This window comes from Brassica rapa, chromosome A05, assembly GCF_000309985.2.
Source record: "Brassica rapa cultivar Chiifu-401-42 chromosome A05, CAAS_Brap_v3.01, whole genome shotgun sequence".
Classification (NCBI taxonomy): domain Eukaryota; kingdom Viridiplantae; phylum Streptophyta; class Magnoliopsida; order Brassicales; family Brassicaceae; genus Brassica; species Brassica rapa.
The window spans coordinates 1146528-1166816 of NC_024799.2; the positions used below are offsets into that span (position 1 = coordinate 1146528).

Sequence of the window (20289 nt, forward strand, 5' to 3'; positions counted from 1 at the left end):
AAAGGATCATTATAGGATACACATTCGGGAAAATTAGTATAATTACGTTAAATGAGCATATTCCATCTATCATATTATAGTGAGGTTTTGAACCATGACAAACTCTGTTTTCAGTTTTCACAAATATTATGTTCTTGGTGTGATTTGTGACATTTTTTATTTTCTTTATGTCCTAGTTAAAGATTTTTTGTTTTATCATTCGGTAGGCATTTTGCTTGTCTCCCCTTCCAGCTCAGAATGCTTAATGCCCTATTATAAGTTCTATAATTGTCAGAAACTTACAAACCAATAATTAAAGTTCATAAACTTTGAAATATTATAAGAAAACTTAATACAGTTTTAGTGGATGCTTTTTGTAAAAGATATAAAGTTGATACAAACCGAACAAGTGTGCCTGGGGGGAGGCACCAAACTTAACCCAACTTGCACACTTACCCACCCACGAGATGACTAAAGTCCTGCCTTTATTTTATCGGTTTATAGGAATGTTTTAAACCGGCAAAGTTAAATTTGCCCGGTTCAGTTCATACATAGGCCTCAAAAGTCCAATTAATGTGACATGATGATCTAAGGCCCAATACTATCAAATGGGGAGGTTTACATGAATTTTGTAGTTTTTCAGTTATGTTTTGATACTTGTATATCTAAAGGGTGGACTTGCTGTGTTTTGACCCGTCCATAGTTGCCACCATGTTGAACTTCTTGCATTGTAAATCATTGTTTTCAAATTTGTTGTGTTATCTTTGTGTTGTTTATTGTTTTATCAAAATTTGCACTTAATCTTTTGGAGCATGTAAAATTTTATATTTGAAATTTTGAAGTTACTTTTGGAGATACTTTGATAATTTAAAAAAATATATTGCTTCGTATAAATTACCACATGGTCATTCTCTTTCACAGATATCATAATAGAAAGATGCAACAACAAAACAAGAAACTGGGAAATAGATCATGGAAGACAAAATCATCACATTTTAGCCGAACAATATACTTTAAAAGAAAATAATAGATACATTTATTTTCTTACACTTGAGACTAGTTTGGAAGCTGTGCGGTTAATCTTATCTATTGTGATGCTTGATTCATGTATGCTCAGCTCGAACCCAATTGATTTTGCTTTTGAAAACTGCAAGTAACTTTTCAAGAAATTTGTTGACTCTGATATTTCACCAAAGTAGCATGATTATCCCATGATGACAACATCATTTATTGGACAATGACATAATGCATGACTTAGCCGTCTATAATCCCACAATATTGCCAAAGAGATCTTCAATCTTACATTTTTTCATTTGAAGATTCTAAACATCAAGTTATATATGCGTTGATGGAGCTCTATCCAACTCTAAAATTGGAAGGAAATTAAAGTATTAAAGGCTAGAAAATATGTAAAACAATGTATATCCCAAGAGCACAAATTATAATATGATAAAACTACAAGTTTACTTTTATTGAGACTAAATCAATTACATTGAACAGTAGATTAATCACATTTTCCAGAGAAATAATGTCACTAGACTGAATCCATACCCAGATTCAAAGAGGTGTTAATGTCATTGAAAACTCGTGCACATAAAAGTAAGATAATAAGTAAAAAAAGCATCATAAGACAAATATAGACATTAGAAACAAAAAATAAATGAATAAACAAAATCGACAAAACTAAATGATGTTACCTTGGAATGTGGTTCATTTTCTTGGATGCATAATGCTCTTAAGAAATATGCAATAATAAGTTGGAAGCAACACAAATCTCATGGTTCTCATTAAATATGATTTCCTGTGTTAATGACAAAGAAATCATTCACACAAAAAAAAATAAGTGGTAGTCAAGCTGTTAAACATCAAGTTAGTAAGTAAATACCAAGATAGATATTGTTTGTGATAGTGCATAAAAAAGTGCACAAAAAAATGCACAAAAAAGTGCACAAAAAAAAATATTGCTTATGATAAATAACGAACACAATCTTTTAAATGTTCAGCTCCAGTATTGTCATACTTGCTTTCCATGTTAAAACTCTTGCTCTTTCCATGAATAGATCTTTTGTGATGAAAACATCTTTCAAAAGGATATCAGCTATTTTTAACTGATTTGTGCGACATAATTCTGACCACACATGAACTAACTTCTCATAAGCAGAAATTTTCTACATGTGTTGTGTAAGAATATAAGTTCAAGTTATTTTTAAATGACAAAAACAAATAACAAGTAAAGTAGAATGCATGGTAACACGTCTCGTAACCTTGTGATGATGTTTTTAGTTTCAAACCAATTTTGTAGAATAAACAAAACAAGCTTCTCAATTTCTGTTCTCCATGTAGCTAGAGAACATCCTCAAAGTAGAATGCAAATTTGTTACATGCTTCACTCACAAAATCAATAACTGCTTTTCCAGACACAAAATCCTCGTATGAGTTAGACTCAACATTTACAAATTTCAGACAAAAGAGTCTAACACAATTCCACACTGTTCCAATACATAATTCGAATGCCACGGAGACCTGCAAAGTACAACCATCAATATTGTGAAAATATACTAAGCTGCAAAAACCTTGTAATAAAATGAAAATTTAGCGCTCAGGTATGCAACATTTTTAAAATGCTTTATATTGTGCAAAGCTACACCAGTTTCATGAAATGAAGCAAATAAATGTTTGAGCTCGGGAGGTGAAATCTATAGACTAGCAATTACATTCTCAACTAGGCAGGAAGTGATCTAAACATGAAAACCTTGAGATGGTTAGTTTGCCAAGAATCACGACCTCACAAAAAGAAAATTCCGAATAAAATCCACATGTAGCATTAAACCTTCAGTGTTGAGATGTGGAAATCATGCAGAAAAATCTCATCAAAATACTGCGGCTCTGGTTATCTAACGATCGAGAGTGCACTCTCCCATAGCTGAGACGAGCATTGTGAGCATTTTATTACTGTCAGCATTTCTAATAGGGTCTCTTTCAATAAGAAGATTATTATTGTTTTGTTCTATGTTAAGTGGCCATATCAGAGTGTCAAACCACTTTGAATCGCTTAGACTTTTCTTTTCTTTCTCTCTCTGTTCTTTCTCTCCCTTGTGTAAATAAGGGAGAGAGAGAGAAGATTGAACCCAAGTTCATTTCTTTCTCTTCTCCATCTGCAACTTCTTGACAAGCTCGCTCCTGTCTCCTCTCCTTTTCTCTGTTGTGAGTCCTCGAATGCTGCATGCAAATCCTTTAACTGATCTCTAATACTGTCCTTCTCCCAGTGATGCTTAGAACAACTTGATTTTGAGGTGTTTAGATTGACCAGGGTTTCTAGTTTTCATACCAGATAGATATTATTTTAGTTATCTGTTTAGAGGTGATATATGGGTTCTCTTAGAGGAAACGCTGAAGAGCCTATCTCTCAGTCATTACCTAGACAAAACTCTTTATATAGTTTAAAGCTTCATGAGGTTCAAAACCACTTAGGAAGCTCCGCAAAACCATTAGGAAGCATGAATCTCGATGAGCTTCTCAAGAGTGTCTGGTCTGCTGAAGCTACTAATCAGCCACCAGAAGCAACAGAGGCAGGGCTCCCTCGTCAAGGCAGCTTGGCTTTGCCTCGAGGTCTCAGCAAGAAGACAGTTGAAGAGGTTTGGAGAGACATTCAACATGACAAGAACGGAAGCAGTGGTAATCCTCATGGTGAGAGGATAGATAGTAATAATAATAAGCGGCCTACACTCGGTGAAATCACACTTGAGGACTTGTTGTTGAAAGCTGGTGTAGTGACTGAGACTGTACTCCCTCAAAATGTTGTTAATGTAGCTTCAAATGAGCCGTGGATTCAGTATCATCATCCTCAGCATCAACAACAAGGGTTTATGCCATATCCGGTTTGTGAGATGCAAGAAATGGTGTCACCAATGAATATGATGATGGGTGATGCACCACAAGCGCATGGGAGGAAAAGAGTGGCTCCATCAGGAGGAGATATTGTGGAGAGGGTTGTAGAGAGGATGCAGAAGAAGATGATCAAGAACAGAGAATCTGCAGCACGTTCAAGAGCTAGGAAGCAGGTTAAGAATGATGAAGAAAACAATAACAAACTTATTTGTTATTTGGTTTAATAATATTGAATATTTTTGTGGTGATGAGCAGGTTTATACTCATGAGTTAGAGATCAAGGTTTCAAGCTTAGAAGAAGAAAACAAAAAACTTCGGAGGCTAAAGGTAAAAGTCCCATCTCTTCTTGTTTCTATGTTGTAACTTCGTTTAAATGGTAACCATTTTTATTAAGTGGTTTCTTTATGCTTTGAATATCTGATTTAATGGTAGGAGGTGGAGAAGATCCTGCCAAGTGAACCACCACCGGATCCTAAGTGGAAGCTCAGGCGAACAAGCTCTGCTTCTTTCTGATCTTAAGAGACTTTGGTTCTTTCTTGTTCTTCTTTATGTTGGTTCTTACTAGAGAGAGAGACAACTTTGTTTTTGTTCTTTGTATATTATGTAAACTTTATTTACTCAGAACGATGTCTTAAACTACATTTCCTTTTGCTACTTGTTTATAACTTCTTTTAGGCCCAAAACATGATGATATGGCTTTTTGGTTACCCTCAACAGGCACAACAAATATGTGTAAGCATCTAGGCACTATATTGGTTCAAGCTTTTGAGTATGAACACTTGTTCATTTATGTATTCAACAACATTACCTTACAGTGAAGAAATAAATTTTTGTTGTAGTTCTTGACTCAAATTATGAAACTATAAAAATGACATCTAAACACAATCAGGTAAGGCTACACTTCAGAAGTGTCAAATACATAGACATAAGATAATAGATTAATAAAGCTAAACCAGCGCGGGCTGGTCTAGTGGTGATTACTTGAGAGAGCTTCGGCCCCAACAACTCAATTTAGTAGGAGCGTTAACCTTTAGATTTTGAGGAAAAAAATCAAAAATATGACAAATTTGTTTTATTGCATAGTTGCATCATGCAATGACATATGATGATGATCAAAAAGGTTTGAAATATTTTTTGTGTCCGTTTTTCTAGAGAATAAATATTTTATAACAGTTAGTCTACTAATTTAAGCAGTATAAAAAGTTTTATTAAATTAATTGTTAAAATATTTCAGGGATGTCTATGTACCGTGAAAGGTAGTTTAGCATAAATTAATGTATAATGTGGTTAAAAAATTTTAAACAACACCAAATAGCGTAAACTTCAGATTTTGATAGAAAATCAAAAATATAAAAATCTTGCTTTATGGAATAGTTGCATCCTAAAGTGACATATGATGATTGTAGGTTTAGAATCTTTATTGCTTTTGTTTCTCTAGAGAATAGAGATTTCATGTTAGTCTACTAGTTTAAACAATATATGAAGTTTTACTAAATTAACAATTAAAAAATTAAAGACAATACTCATGTACCATGAAAGAGAGTTTATAATACATTAATACAAATTTATAATTTGGTTAGAAATTTTTAAACAATACTAAACAGAGAAAATTTCATTATATAGAGTATTTACCGAAAATCAAATTTCGTATGGGTGTTAGTTAACCTTCAGATTTTGAAAAAAATTCAAAAATTATGATAATTTTTGTAATTGCATAATTGCATCCTGCACTGACACAGAATGATGGTCAAAAACGATTTGATATATTTTTTTTGTCCGTTTCTCTAGAGAATAGATATTTATAGTGGTTAGTCCAATGATTTAAGCAATATATAGATTTTTATTAAAATAATGGTTAAAAAATTAGAGTAATGTCTATTAATTATGTTCTTACTCTATAGATATTTAAGAGCCGATTCTTAATTTTTTTAGTTAAAAATTAAAAAATAATTTTTTATATTCCGATAAAAACTTCGCTCTGATAGCCCCGTTAGTCACGCTCTTGCTCCATAAAACTTATTGGGCTATTTGTAACGGCCCAATTAAGCTGACTTACGCAGAAGAAAAAAAAAAACACTCTCCCTCCATTTTCGTTTTCTTCTTCTCCGGCGACATCTCCGGCGTATCAGTAGCGATACCATTCGGCTACTTCTCTAATGCAACACCAAGTATCCTCCTTTCTCCGTCCACTATCATCAGATTCTTCAACCATCATAGCCAGTCTATGCTCAAAGCGTAACTTCCGCGAAGCTTTCAATAGATTCGGAGTCAACATCTTCTCAAACACATCTCTCTTCACCCCATTCATCAAATCACTCGCCTCCACACAATCCCTCCCGTCTACGAAACAGCTCCATTGCCTCCTCCTCGTCTCCGGATTCTCCTCGGACAAGTTCATATGCAACCACCTCATGACCCTCTACTCCAAGCTCGGAGCTTTCCCTTCCGCCGTGGCGTTATACGATCGCATGTCCAAGAAGCATTACATGTCATCTAACATTATAATCAATGGGTACGTGCGTGACGGCGATTTGGTTAGTGCACGGAAGGTGTTCGATGAAATGTCTGACGGAAGAAAAGTCACAACTTGGAACGCGATGATCGCGGGTTTGATTCAGTACGAGAGTAACGAAGAGGGTTTGCTTTTGTTTAGAGAAATGCATAAATTAGGGTTTTCGTCTGATGAGTACACTCTCGGTAGTGTCTTTAGCGGATGTGCTGGGTTGAGGTCTGTGTTCATAGGTCAGCAGGCTCATGGCTATATGGTTAAGTACGGGCTTGAGTTGGATTCAGTAGTTAGCAGCTCGTTGGCTCATATGTATATGAGAAATGGGAAGTTGCGAGATGGGCTAAGTGTGATTAGGTCGATGCCTGTTCGTACTTTGGTTGCGTGGAACACACTCCTCTCGGGTTACGCTCAAGAGGGGTGTCCTGAAACTGTTCTTTGTGAGTATAAGAAGATGAAAATCTCTGGTTATAGACCGGACCAGATCACTTTTGTAACCGTGCTTAGTTCTTGTTCTGATTTAGCGATTAGAGGTCAAGGTCAGCAGGTTCACGCGGAAGCTGTCAAGATCGGGGCTAGCTCGGTGGTAGCTGTGGTGAGTTCTTTGATCAGCATGTATTCGAAATGCGGGTGTCTCGAAGACGCGGCGAAAGCTTTCTCAGAACGTGGAGATGAAGATGAAGTGATGTGGAGCTCGATGATCTCTGCTTATGGGTTTCATGGACGAGGGGAAGAGGCGATCAAGCTGTTTAATACTATGGTGGAGGAGACGGAGATGGAGATCAACGAGGTCACGTTTCTGAACTTGCTTTACGCGTGTAGCCACTCTGGTTTGAGAGACAAAGGGCTTGAGTTGTTTGACATGATGGTTGAAGAGTACGGGTTCAAGCCTAGCTTAAGGCACTACACTTGCGTGGTGGACTTACTCGGTCGAGCAGGGGATTTGGATCAAGCCGAGGCGAAGATAAGGTCCATGCCGATGAAACCAGACGCTGTTATATGGAAAACGTTGTTGTCTGCGTGCAGCGTACACAAAAACGCAGAGACGGCGCAGAGAGCCTTCGAAGAGATTCTCAAGATTGACCCTAACGACTCTTCTTGTTACGTCCTCCTTGCGAACGTTCACGCCTCGGCTAAGAGGTGGCGTGACGTCTCGGAGGTGAGGAAGTCAATGAGAGATAGGGACGTGAAGAAAGAGCCTGGAGTCAGCTGGTTTGAACACAAAGGTGAAGTGTACCGGTTCAAGATGGGAGATCGTTCTCAGTCTCAATCGAAAGAGATTTATTCATACCTCAAAGAGCTGACTCTGGAGATGAAGGTGAAAGGATACAAGCCTGATACAGCTTCGGTGTTGCACGATATGGATGACGAGGAGAAAGAGTCGGACTTGGTGCAGCACAGCGAGAAGCTAGCGGTTGCGTTTGCGCTCATGGTGTTACCTGAAGGTGTGCCGATTAGAATAATCAAGAACTTGCGGGTTTGTGGAGATTGCCATGTTGCTTTCAAGTATATATCGGTGATTAAAAACCGAGAGATCACGTTGAGAGATGGTAGTAGATTCCATCATTTCGTTAACGGGAAGTGTTCTTGTGATGATTATTGGTAACTTGGGGGTAGTAGTAAGACAAAGGTTGTGAAGGTTTTAGTCACATGACTCAGATTCTTTACACTGCAGATTCTTGTTATTATTCATAAGTACCATGTTGTTAGTCACCTGAGGTTACATACATCATTTGTAATTTTGACAGATTGTGTGATTGCTCCATTTGTAAAAACCCTCATCGAAAGAGAAACGGTTCATACTTTTGATAATTCTATTCAACACTACACTATATATATCATAACATTGCGACTTTACATGTGTTATAAACTAAGAGTATTGTCATACACTCTGATGAGTGACCACTCCTTTTTTTTTTTGTTGGAACAACATCAATTTCGTAAATAAGAAGATGAAATTAGAAAGAAAAAAAAAAGAAAGAAGATGAAATTAGCCTTTGGGAGAAAACAAAGCGGTCAAACATCACTAACGAATATTACGAATACATCATCTGATAGATCATAGAACTATTTAGAATGATGATACATTGATGATGGTGCCAAGACAATGACCTCCTGATTAAATACCCTTCACAAATATTCCAAACTCTATAGTAACTTTTTCACCACTGTATTTTTACCAAAAAAGTAAATTTGTATTGCAGAGAACATTTTAGATATTAGCATATAAATGCAACGGCACGATTCACATTGGGTCTACGCTCATTCGCTTGGTCTATGAACTCCATCATCTGGTTGATAGTAAGTGATTTAATCCTTTGGAAACTTAAAATATTTGTTTATTAGTCCAGAATCATCATATATTTTCTTCTCATGCTTTACTTTCAATTGCACAAATCATTTTTGATAGGTTATCTATTTTTTAATTACTCCAACTTAAGCCTATTTAATTTTAGAATTTCTTCGGAAAAATAAATACACGTTAATAATATAGACAATCAAAAATAATTTCATATACACTGCCACATATTACAAAAAAAGAATGTTGTAATAATATTAATAAATATTAATCTACAGTACTTTCCACACTCTCTTTTTACGTATATAAAACTAGGACAGAACCCACCGAAAGCTCCACAAACTCCATTAAAAACAAAAAGAAGGCGGCGCAAAGGAAAGAACTAAAAAGATGCAACCAGAGAGTTCAGATCAGATGTTGTACTCATTCCTCTCTGGAAACCAAATCTCCGGAGGTGGATACTGCGGCTCAGACGACTACTTGTCGACTATGCAGAGCTTATGCGGGTCATCTTCGTCTACGTCCTCTTATTACCCACTAGCGATCTCTGGCATCGGAGAAACGATGGCTCAAGACAGAGCTCTTGCTGCTTTGAGGAATCACAAAGAAGCTGAGCGAAGAAGAAGAGAGAGAATCAATTCTCATCTCAACAAGCTGCGTAACGTACTCTCTTGCAACTCCAAGGTATTATAAAGTTTTATATACACTACTAACACTCTTTCATGTGGTATATATATCCTCATATATATATATATATATACATATGCTTACATCTTATCAATTTTTAAAAATGTTTGAAATGGGTATACTAGGGTTTTGCATCTTTAGAATTTTCTTATGTTCCATTCGATTTTGTTTTCGCTGATGAATTTTCTTATTAAAACAATACTAGTTTTTAATTGATATATTGTTACAGGATTAAAATACATACTAATACTCTTTCTTACTAACACACATGTTTTTATCAAAGATGATCCTTAGTTCTCATTATATATTCATTGATTAATTTTCACTGCATGTATGCATAGTCATATTAGTTATTTAAAACTTGCAAAGAGTGAGAAGGTTTAGAAGACGAGGAAAAAAAAAACAAAAAGCTTCATGGCCTTTTCTGAATCTTGTTGGAATAGTATATCACTTTTTGGGAAAGTTGTCAAGCTTTTATTCAGTTAAATTGTTATGATATGAATCAAATTTCAACTTCTTGATCCACAACTCAGAAAAGCCTTTTTTCTAAAGATTTTCATGTGTTCCATTTCAGACTGATAAAGCCACACTACTCGCCAAAGTGGTTCAACGAGTCAAAGAACTTAAACAACAAACCCTAGAGATATCCGAATCCGACCAAACTCTTTTACCTTCAGAGACCGACGAGATTAGCGTTCTACACTATGGAGACTACTCAAACGATGGTCATATAATATTCAAAGCCTCTTTATGTTGTGACGACAGATCAGATCTCTTGCCTGACCTTATGGAGATACTTAAGTCTCTTCACATGAAGACTCTTCGAGCTGAGATGGTTACTCTTGGTGGTCGGACAAGAAGTGTTCTTGTTGTAGCTGCCGACAAAGAGATGCACGGGGTCGAATCTGTGCATTTCTTACAAAATGCTCTTAAGTCGCTACTCGAGCGGTCGAGCAAGTCGCTGATGGAACGTAGTTCTGGTGGAGAACGGTCAAAACGCCGTCGTGCGCTGGATCAAATCATAATGGTGTGAGATGATGAGAGTACAATAAAAGGTCTTTAATTTATTTTTATATAGGGTATGATCATAATTAACTTGGTTATAATTACCAAAACCTTTTTTATTGTTCCTACTTTATAATATGCTCTATGGTTTTAGTTATAAGCGTGGGAATGTAAGCAAATGTTGTAAGTAGGTTTGGTGTGTTCTTTTTCCTTATCCTATTTCAAGAAAAAGATTATATATAATATATAAAGAATATTTTCATGCTATTTTTTACTCTCAATTATGTTTGAGTTGTTGGTGTGAGGACTTCTAGGTTTTTGAGATTGTGAGGATATTTGTCGACATGGAAGAATCTAATTAGTAATAGTTGTGATTGGTAGTGAAGTACAAAAGAAACTATATTTCCACATATTACACTACATATGTGAATGTATACAAGTACATGGTGAATAGAGATCTATATGTTTGCATGCAGTTTCAAAGCGACCCTTATGTCACATATGTCCCCAAATGAATCCAGTCTCTCCTCCCTTTATTTGTTCATGTCTTACTATATGTGTACATGCGACAACATTTTCTAGACCGAAGAATATAAGCAGGTTCTGATGTCTTTTTCATATTTATATATAATAATTTATAATCCAACTTCTTCAAAAATAAATGAGTATTTAGTCTACTTCTATATATAACATGAGATTGTGACGAACTGAAACACTTTTAGTTGAGATTTATAGAGAATTAATTACTAATATTTTTTGTCAACAATTTATAAAGAATTAATTACTAATATTTAGTCTCGACTTTTTGGATCATATGGATAAAGCGTACACATACGCATAACAGAAGTATATACTACTGTATATGCTTAAGCTCTTACTCGAGTGGTAAAGACTGCATAGCTCACTTCTTTATTTTGGCCTTAGAATTAGTGTTAATTCCTATAGAAAATATATACAATATGGACAACACAAAAAGATGTTAGATATACGAATCGAAATCCTCCCGAATTACATTCTTTAATCAAGTACGTATATATAGAAGACAACATGTATAAATTCCTGGGATTATATAATATTTACGTATATATGTTATCTGATTATCTCCCATAATATGAACATTTTGTTACATAGCATGAACATTAGTATTGCTCCCAGAAAAGGTTATCTAATACATGAGTCATTTGTTTTAGATAGTTGTGGATGAATAACCTAATTAATGGGATTTTTACACACACCGATACTCATATACATATGTTATCTCCCATAACATGAATTTTTTACTAGTATCATTTGTATTGCTTCCACAAAAAGTTGATATAGTACATGAGTGATCATTTGCTTAGATAGTTGTGGATGAATAGCCTAAATTGTATATTCACACACCGATTCTAAATACTCGTATTCGTATATTTAGTGGTCTAGTGTTGAAAATCTCGTGAAGATATATATATATATATATATATAAACTATTGGATACTCATGCACATATAATGGTTCAATAGTTGAACAACTTTGAAGAGATATATACACAAGGATAGGAAATTACACGTTTTGTATTGAAAATAGGATATATGAATCAATTAACTCAATAAGAAACTTATAAGTATAAATCATTTCATTGTGATATAGTGGATAAATAATTCATTTTGAATTGATTATAAGAATAAGAATTCGAGTTTTCCTAACGTGGTATTTAACTATTGGTTGGTTATTATTAGGTCTTTAAATGAGAAATGCCCCAAAATTTTGAGTTTTGGTTTGAGATCTCCTATCATCGAAAACAGCTTTAGTGAATTAATATGAGTTGTATAACATGAATAGGATGAGAATGTGTGGATTAAAGATTTAAAGGAAGGAGAAGCGTGAGAAAAGGGGACTGACAAAAGGAAGGAGAATTGATGGGCCATTGGCTCTATGAGACAAAAAAGACCGACCCTTCTCATCACTCTCCTTTCTCCCTTTTCTCTCTTTTTCTTATAATTGTTTCTTAGTTTTCTGGAGAATTTAATAAAGTATATTGAAGAAAACTAAGAGAAGAAGAAGAAACAAAAGGTGGAGAAAGTTTGTCCATGGAGCGTGATGGTTTTTGGGCAGCTCGTGTCCCCTCTATACTTAACCTCTCGACCAAAAAGTATATTTTATAGAAGTCTTCATAGCTTTGGCACTATTTTTATTAATAAAGTTAAATTTGAAATTCGTCTCAATTAATAGTAGAACAACCTTCAAGTTTTTAAAAAACCCTTTAACATTTATGGGTATTGTGACAAATTAATCATTAACCTCACACGTTAGTGTCTCATCGTGTGAACATGTGAGTCCCCCCTTTCTTATCTTACCACACTATTTTGACCATCCTATTTCATTTTTGAATATTACTACTATTTTGTGTGTTTGCTTTATTTTATTTACAATTCACAAACAAGCAAATATGAGTTGTCATATTATACGTCAAATATGTGTTTTTCTTTTTGTTTTCATGTGATCTTGCTGTCTGTCTTGTTCAGGTTTTCTTGTTTATCGACCCGCAGAAATGTTGGAACCTTTTCACGTACTACAGGGTTTACCGGGAATTTCCTAAAATACTGAAGTAGCAACCTCAGCATAATATTCGGTATCGTTTTAATGCAGAAATTGGTTTTCTTTTGATACAAATGTTTTAGAAAGCTTCTACAGAAAATGAACTATAACTAACTTGTTCATTCGACTTGTAAAACAAATTCTGTTGTTATATTTGTCAATATATCACGCTTAATTATTTAAGCAGTTTTTTTGGTAAAAAAAAACACTTTTAATTATTTAAGCAGTTTTTAATTAAGCAGTTAGTATGTCAGAACATGTAGTCATGTTCAACACTTCTAATAAACGACTGATCTAACGTAAATCTTTTATACGACTGATTTGAATTTTATCTAAGTCTAAATCTATATTGACTATGAACATATATAACCTTTAAATTTTATCTAAATGTTATTGAAATTGATAGATATTTAAAAATAAAACCATTAGTTAAATTATACACTACGAAACATCACAATATTTAAAATACATACACATCTATATTGACCTGCATATAAACTTGTTTTATATATGCGTGACTACTTTATCTAGAATACGTAACATGTCTCTTCGAAACTTTTTTTTTTCTTCGAAACTTTTGATAACTAAAAATTGAATCTTGTATATATGCAACCGTACTTTTTAAGATATGTTTAGGGTTTCGTACGAGATTTACTACTTAAAAACTCAACTCTTGAGACAATCAATCACTCTCGATTTTTAAAATTGCACTGCACGTATAAGTGCAGTGCCAGCCCTTAATATTTTCAGACCGGAAGCAATAAAAAAACAAGGCCTATTACTATGGAGAGACTCTAAATAATTCACCTTTAATAAAAAGGGATATGTAAAAAATGTATGCACAAGAAGAGATGCTAGTGTAGAATTCTCAATTCTGTACCTCCCATCTCTATTTTGGCTTTCACTAACCACTAGGCTACTTAAGGTTCTTTGGAAATTTTCGGCCGATGATTTTCTTAAATTAATAAAGTCCGGAAGCCTGAGGTTCCATTGCTTCCCCTGAGGGCCGCCTCTGTATAAGTGTAATGAACAAACTGTTCCTCTTTTCAATACCAAACTCTTGTATGGATTGATAGTAAAAACAAGAACAAATAAGAAAAAGAAGAGAATAATAGAGGATTGAAGCCCATCTAAAAAGACTTGGACCCCTCTTCTTAGGGTTTCCAGAGAAAGGCCCAAATTGGAGTTGAGTAGCAGTCCATTGTGACGGTGACTCTGACATGACAACTCGATAACACTTTGAGTTACAAGACCATGTCTCTACTCTAAGCCTATGCCGTACGTCAAAGGCACTAACACTGCTACCAAATATAATTAATCATTTTTCTAACATTTTTTACAAAACTCCAAGTTATTCACTGGAATGTCAGTTTTTTTGAATTGGACGGGACTAAAAACTGAATCGAAACCTATGCCTTTTAAAATTTTGTGATAATTTTCTGAGTGAATACAACTAAGAAAAGTATAAATTACACTGAAGGATTTGTTTTAGAATTGACATATATAGATTGAAATTAGAAATGCAAAGAGATAGCCAAAGCAAATGAAATGGAAGAGAATAATTGTCATAGAAAATACATCTTCTGTTCAGTCTATTTTCACAGTTTCACTTCTCGGGCCACCGACGGTTATTAGGCATTCTCTGGTTTCCACTTTCCTTGGGCATTGTTTGCTTTAGTTTATCATTTACTTTCAGAATCTTATTTAGGTTAGGTTATAATAGAGTGAAATATAGGAACAAATCTAACTCTATAACAGAATTATTCTATTTTAGTATAAAATATAGAGAAAAAAAATAATGTTCCATTGGAGATGTCTTAACTAACACATTCAAATTATTAATAATATTGCCATTTTGTATAATACTATTAATTTTGCCATCTTGATACTTTGAACATGATTACTCAATTATTATTGACTTGGTTCTTCTCCATGTTTTTAAAAAAACTTTTGTATTGTTGACTGGGCTCTTCCGCATCCCTTAAGAAAAATAAGAACCCGTAACTAAACCGAATTTTATTTGTTTGTTTGATGAAACTTGTGTATTTATTTCGTTTTGTTTTTTCATACTGACATCAGAACCCACTGAATTTTATAAACACTCGAGAGAGTCGTTTCAATTGAAAGAATCCTTCAAATCATTTGCCTTCCAACTATCGAGTTTCTAACTCATTGTAATACACGTGAGATAGTCACTATCTTACGCATTACACACAAAATATATCTTTATGAAATAAACGAATGATGACTATTGATTGCATAGGATGTATAGCCCCATGAAATAATTAATGATAATATCATAGGATGCACGGAATTAAAAAAATGTATTTTCTTATCTTAGGGGTATCAGGTGGGTTTTGTCCATACGTGATTAACTGCGGCGTAAACATAAATATTTGAAAGAATTGTGAAATAGTGTAGCCTCTAAATCTACTTAGCCCATTAATTAGCAGAAGAAAAACAGCCTAGGTTGTACTGTAAAACACTCTGTCATGTAAAAACTAAAACAAAACAAACATTCGGTTGATTAAACTATGCCAGCGATGATACTTGTTTTCTACGATAAGAAATTCATAGATGTATTCAAATCATTTGTGCCTAGTGGCTAGTACGCTAGTACCAAACCCACACTATTGTTTATTAATCTATTCATCTCGGTTTTGACGTGTAAGTAAATTCATACATGTTGTTTTCAAAGTTTGAGTAGGCAAAGAAAAATTGGAAATGAGATGTGGCAAGAAACCAATAACCAAAATCTGGAGAAACTTAATTTATGTTTTATTCTGTAAAAATGCAAAGAAATTTGAATGTTGTATAGTATATTAATATGTAATATCCATGTTAGTAAAACTACAAGAAACATATATTAAAATAGTTATGTGGATTTTGGGTGTAAGTTTACGTATGTAATGAACAAAAAATAAAAAACATTACTCTATAAGAGGAATAATTTTTTTTTATTTTGTTCATTATTCTATCACTCCATTTTGGAATAAAATATAGAGTGGAGTTGAAAATGCTTTTAATAAAAATTAAGCAAATCTCATATAATTATTTTTTGCTTCTGAAAGATAAATATTTTACGTAAGAATTTTTTTTACATGTATGAGAGGAAGCATTTGCTAACATATATAGTATAAGAAAACTAATTATGCCTTTCATTAGGTAGATTTCTTTTTACCAAGTGCCAACTTCGAGGTTATGTGCTCTTTTATCAGTTTGGCATGATTCAAGAACTCCTTTTTGGATTCTTTGTATGTAATTATATTTATACCAAATACCAAATTGGGCAGTGCAAACTGCAAAGATAAGGTTGCCGTGAGTCTTGACAATACTTTGTCAAATTTCTTTTTATAGACTCGTCTATTCTCTCCCCACTCTATCTAAAATCTAAAATCTCTTTATATTATGATAGCCCTGATAGCAAACAAACTTCTAATAATTTTGCACATATGTTAGCAAGGAAAGGCCACCAAATAGTGCTTTTATTATCCACCATCTTGGTTAACTCCAATTTTATATTTATGTTACCAAGTTAAATACAAGATTAAAACCCATATATATTAATCTTGTTGTACACCTACTAAACATCACAAACTCTTCCTTCATTCTTGGCAACCAAACATCACATTATTCCCATTTAACAAAAGATATGGCAAGAGGGGTATGTATATATACACTAAACTACATTAAAAATAAATTAAAATAAAAAAAGTAAACCAATCAAAGCTTTTGCTTCCTTTTTTTTTTATATTCTATCTCCTTTATTCCTCTCTCTCTCTCTACCTTTTTTCTTCTTGTTGTTACTGTGAAAGCATCTTCTTTTCTCTCTTTTTTCATCCTCGAGAACACTTTGCTTTTGCTTCGCCTAGTGTATTTACTCAACTTTCCCTTCTCTTTGGTATGAATCTCGCTTCTCTCCTTCACCTCCTCCTTCCTCTTTGCGTGTGATCTAATCCCTAAACTGACTTCTCGAAAGTTTCTATCTTTCTCGTCGTTCGAATCGAAAAGTCTCAATCTTTCTCCCCTTCTCAAGCCATGGGGATGTGCCACGGCAAACCCATCGAGCACCAATCAAAACAGAGCCTCCCAGCTCCCGACGAACCTCAGCCTCCTCCTCCTCCTCCTCCGGCGAAATCCTCCGGCTTTCCGTTTTACAGCCCAAGCCCTTTACCCAGCTTGTTCAAATCCTCCCCCGCCGTCTCCTCGAGCGCGAGCTCCACGCCTCTCCGCATCTTCAAGAGACCTTTCCCTCCTCCTTCCCCTGCCAAGCACATACGCGCCTTCCTCGCGCGTCGCCACGGCTCCTCCGCCAAGCCCCCCAGCGAGGTCTCGATCCCCGAAGGGGAGGAGTTCGAGATCGGTCTTGATAAGAGCTTCGGGTTCTCCAAGCACTTCGCGTCGCATTACGAGATTGATGGGGAGGTGGGTCGGGGGCATTTTGGGTATACTTGCTCTGCCAAGGGTAAAAAGGGAAGCTTGAAGGGTCAGGAAGTTGCTGTTAAAGTCATCCCTAAGTCAAAGGTTTGATCTTTAATAGTTTCTGTTAGTGTTGTGTCCGTTAATGTTAGGATTGTGCTCTGTTTCATTAAGTGCTCTGTTCTGATGTGTTAGGATTGTGCTCTGTTTCATTAAATGCTCTGTTTTGGCTTCTCTATGTGAATCTACGTGGAACTACTTTAAATGTTGGCGAAGAGATCATGCTTATGATTGTACAAAGTTTGATTATTTTTTTAGATTTAAGCTGAATCTGAGTGTGAATGAAACAGAGTTTTATCAGTCTTCGTTCAAATGCTATTGCTTAGTGTTGTTATATTGTTGTTGAGTGCAGATGACGACTGCAATTGCAATTGAGGATGTTAGTAGAGAAGTGAAGATACTGCGAGCTCTGACTGGTCACAAGAACTTAGTCCAGTTCTATGACGCTTTTGAAGATGAAGAAAATGTTTATATTGTGATGGAGTAAGTATTACATCATTTTTCTTAACCTCATTTGATCATCTTTGGATGAAAATACTTACAGTCTCTTGTTTTTTTATCAGGTTATGTAAAGGTGGTGAACTCTTGGACAAAATACTTCAAAGGTAATTATTTTCTGTGGCTTTTGAACTCCCTTTGCATATTGATGTATTGAATTTTTTGGGATTGGTCTCATATTAGGGGTGGCAAATACTCAGAAGATGATGCTAAACAAGTTATGGTTCAGATTCTTAGTGTAGTAGCTTACTGTCATCTACAAGGTGTGGTTCACCGTGACCTTAAACCCGAGGTACTTTATACTCCCTCTCTGTTTCGGAATAAGTGTCATTTTAACATTTTTTCTTGTTACATAAAAAATGTCATTTATAGAATTTTATTGCAAATTATACTTACTTTTAGCTTAATATTAATTGCATAGTGTATTGATCTTATAAATAATTTTATTTATCTCGTCAAATAGGTGTAATTGATAAGAACACATAAATGTATTTAAATCATTTTTTTAATGTGTGTGAAATGTCATTGTGACATTTTTTAAGAAATGATTTTAACTTTTGGTGACACTTCACTTTCTAGGCCCCATCATATTACCATTAGTCTTTGTTACACAAAGATTGAATTATTCCACTAGTTTGTGCAAGAGTGATGATGACGCTTATGTTTTCTTTCTATTTGTTCATTTTCCTCTCACAGAATTTTCTCTTCAGCACTAAGGATGAGACTTCTCCTCTAAAAGCAATAGACTTTGGTCTCTCTGATTATGTCAAGCCAGGTCAGAACATGTCAATAATGATGACCAGACATTGTTAAATGTGAAAACTTGACAGTGTTTTACACATGTTCTGCAGACGAGAGGTTGAATGATATTGTAGGAAGTGCTTATTACGTTGCCCCAGAGGTTCTGCACCGTACATACGGAACAGAAGCTGACATGTGGAGTATAGGAGTGATTGCTTATATTCTTCTCTGTGGCAGTAGACCCTTTTGGGCACGTACTGAATCCGGAATCTTTAGAGCTGTTCTCAAGGCGGAACCAAACTTTGAAGAAGCTCCTTGGCCTTCACTGTCACCTGATGCTGTAGATTTTGTTAAAAGATTGCTAAACAAAGATTACCGTAAAAGACTAACAGCAGCTCAAGCTTTGTGTAAGTATATATAATAATCATAACTTCATCTCTTATAGCATTGATTTGAATATGATGTAACATGTGTCTTCTTTGTTACCTCAGGTCATCCGTGGCTAGTTGGCTCCCATGAACTTAAGATACCGTCGGATATGATCATATACAAGCTTGTGAAAGTGTACATAATGTCAACTTCTTTGAGAAAATCTGCTTTGCAGGTTAGTTTGATTCTAAGAAGCTGTGACTAATACTACTTAGCAACTGTATAGTAAATGTGTTTTTTTATTCATGGTTCCAGGCTCTTGCCAAGACATTGACTGTACCACAGCTAGCTTATCTGAGGGAACAGTTTACATTGTTGGGGCCAAGCAAAAATGGATATATCTCCATGCAAAATTACAAAACAGTGAGTTCTAATCTTTTCATTTGGAAAAAATTGTCTGATTTTTAATGTTTTTTATAATACAAATCTCAGGCAATTGTAAAGACCGCAACAGATGCTACTAAAGACTCACGAGTATTAGATTTTGTTCACATGGTAAGGACATGGGAGACTAAGCTTTATTATTTAAGTTTGGTGATTAAACGTTTTAATCTTTTTTTTTGGGGATGCAGATAAGTTGTCTTCAATACAGGAAGCTGGACTTTGAAGAGTTCTGTGCATCAGCATTAAGCGTTTATCAGCTGGAAGCAATGGAAACTTGGGAGCAACACGCACGCCGTGCTTACGAGTTGTTTGAGAAAGATGGGAATAGACCCATCATGATTGAGGAACTTGCATCCGTATGAATCTCTTACTCTTCCTTACTCATGAAGAAGAAGGAAACTTAAGCATATTGATTGTTAATGGAAAAATGTGTGTTAAACTGCAGGAACTAGGACTGGGGCCATCAGTACCAGTGCACGTTGTGCTTCAAGATTGGATAAGACATTCAGATGGGAAGCTTAGTTTCTTGGGTTTTGTCAGGCTACTACACGGCGTTTCTTCTCGGACGTTACATAAAGCTTAGAGGAGCAACGAACATTGTTTTTAGATTGAGAAAAAAAAAAGATGCAAACTAAAAAAGTGTAGTTCTGTGTTTCTTCTTCTTGTGTTCATGTGGTAATATTTTGAGTCTAAAAGATTCAATAATTATGTGTGTGTAATGTGTGTGGTTTCAGATAAAGAGGAATGTGACATTCCATATTATCTCTTACACAATCATATTGAATATGTCACCCTTAAAGGGATTGCTCCATTTACT

The 20289-nt window shown here is 34.9% G+C and overlaps 4 protein-coding genes across 4 annotated transcripts; all 4 read left to right on the forward strand.

Annotated features, from left to right (window-relative positions):
* The first annotated feature begins 99 nt into the window (after nucleotides 1-99).
* On the forward strand, nucleotides 100-4516 carry LOC103866529 (ABSCISIC ACID-INSENSITIVE 5-like protein 3). Its single transcript, XM_009144473.2, has 3 exons — nucleotides 100-4040; nucleotides 4123-4194; nucleotides 4300-4516. Exons 1-3 carry the CDS (start codon nucleotides 3348-3350, stop codon nucleotides 4378-4380), a joined length of 846 nt encoding a protein of 281 aa, XP_009142721.1. The 5' UTR covers nucleotides 100-3347; the 3' UTR covers nucleotides 4381-4516.
* A 1296-nt stretch (nucleotides 4517-5812) lies between these two features.
* LOC103866531 (pentatricopeptide repeat-containing protein At2g41080) lies at nucleotides 5813-8344 on the forward strand. Its single transcript, XM_009144474.3, has one exon. The coding sequence runs from the start codon at nucleotides 6024-6026 to the stop codon at nucleotides 7977-7979; it is 1956 nt and encodes a 651-aa protein (XP_009142722.2). The 5' UTR covers nucleotides 5813-6023; the 3' UTR covers nucleotides 7980-8344.
* Nucleotides 8345-9008: 664 nt separating this feature from the next.
* Nucleotides 9009-10631, forward strand: LOC103866532 (transcription factor bHLH106). Its single transcript, XM_009144475.2, has 2 exons — nucleotides 9009-9356; nucleotides 9934-10631. Exons 1-2 carry the CDS (start codon nucleotides 9063-9065, stop codon nucleotides 10390-10392), a joined length of 753 nt encoding a protein of 250 aa, XP_009142723.2. The 5' UTR covers nucleotides 9009-9062; the 3' UTR covers nucleotides 10393-10631.
* Nucleotides 10632-16979: 6348 nt separating this feature from the next.
* Nucleotides 16980-20283, forward strand: LOC103866533 (CDPK-related kinase 1). The gene is made up of 11 exons (XM_009144476.3): nucleotides 16980-17465; nucleotides 17773-17903; nucleotides 17984-18025; nucleotides 18102-18210; nucleotides 18615-18693; nucleotides 18770-19066; nucleotides 19151-19263; nucleotides 19344-19451; nucleotides 19521-19583; nucleotides 19661-19828; nucleotides 19918-20283. Exons 1-11 carry the CDS (start codon nucleotides 16980-16982, stop codon nucleotides 20053-20055), a joined length of 1734 nt encoding a protein of 577 aa, XP_009142724.1. The 3' UTR covers nucleotides 20056-20283.
* The last annotated feature ends 6 nt before the right edge of the window (nucleotides 20284-20289 follow it).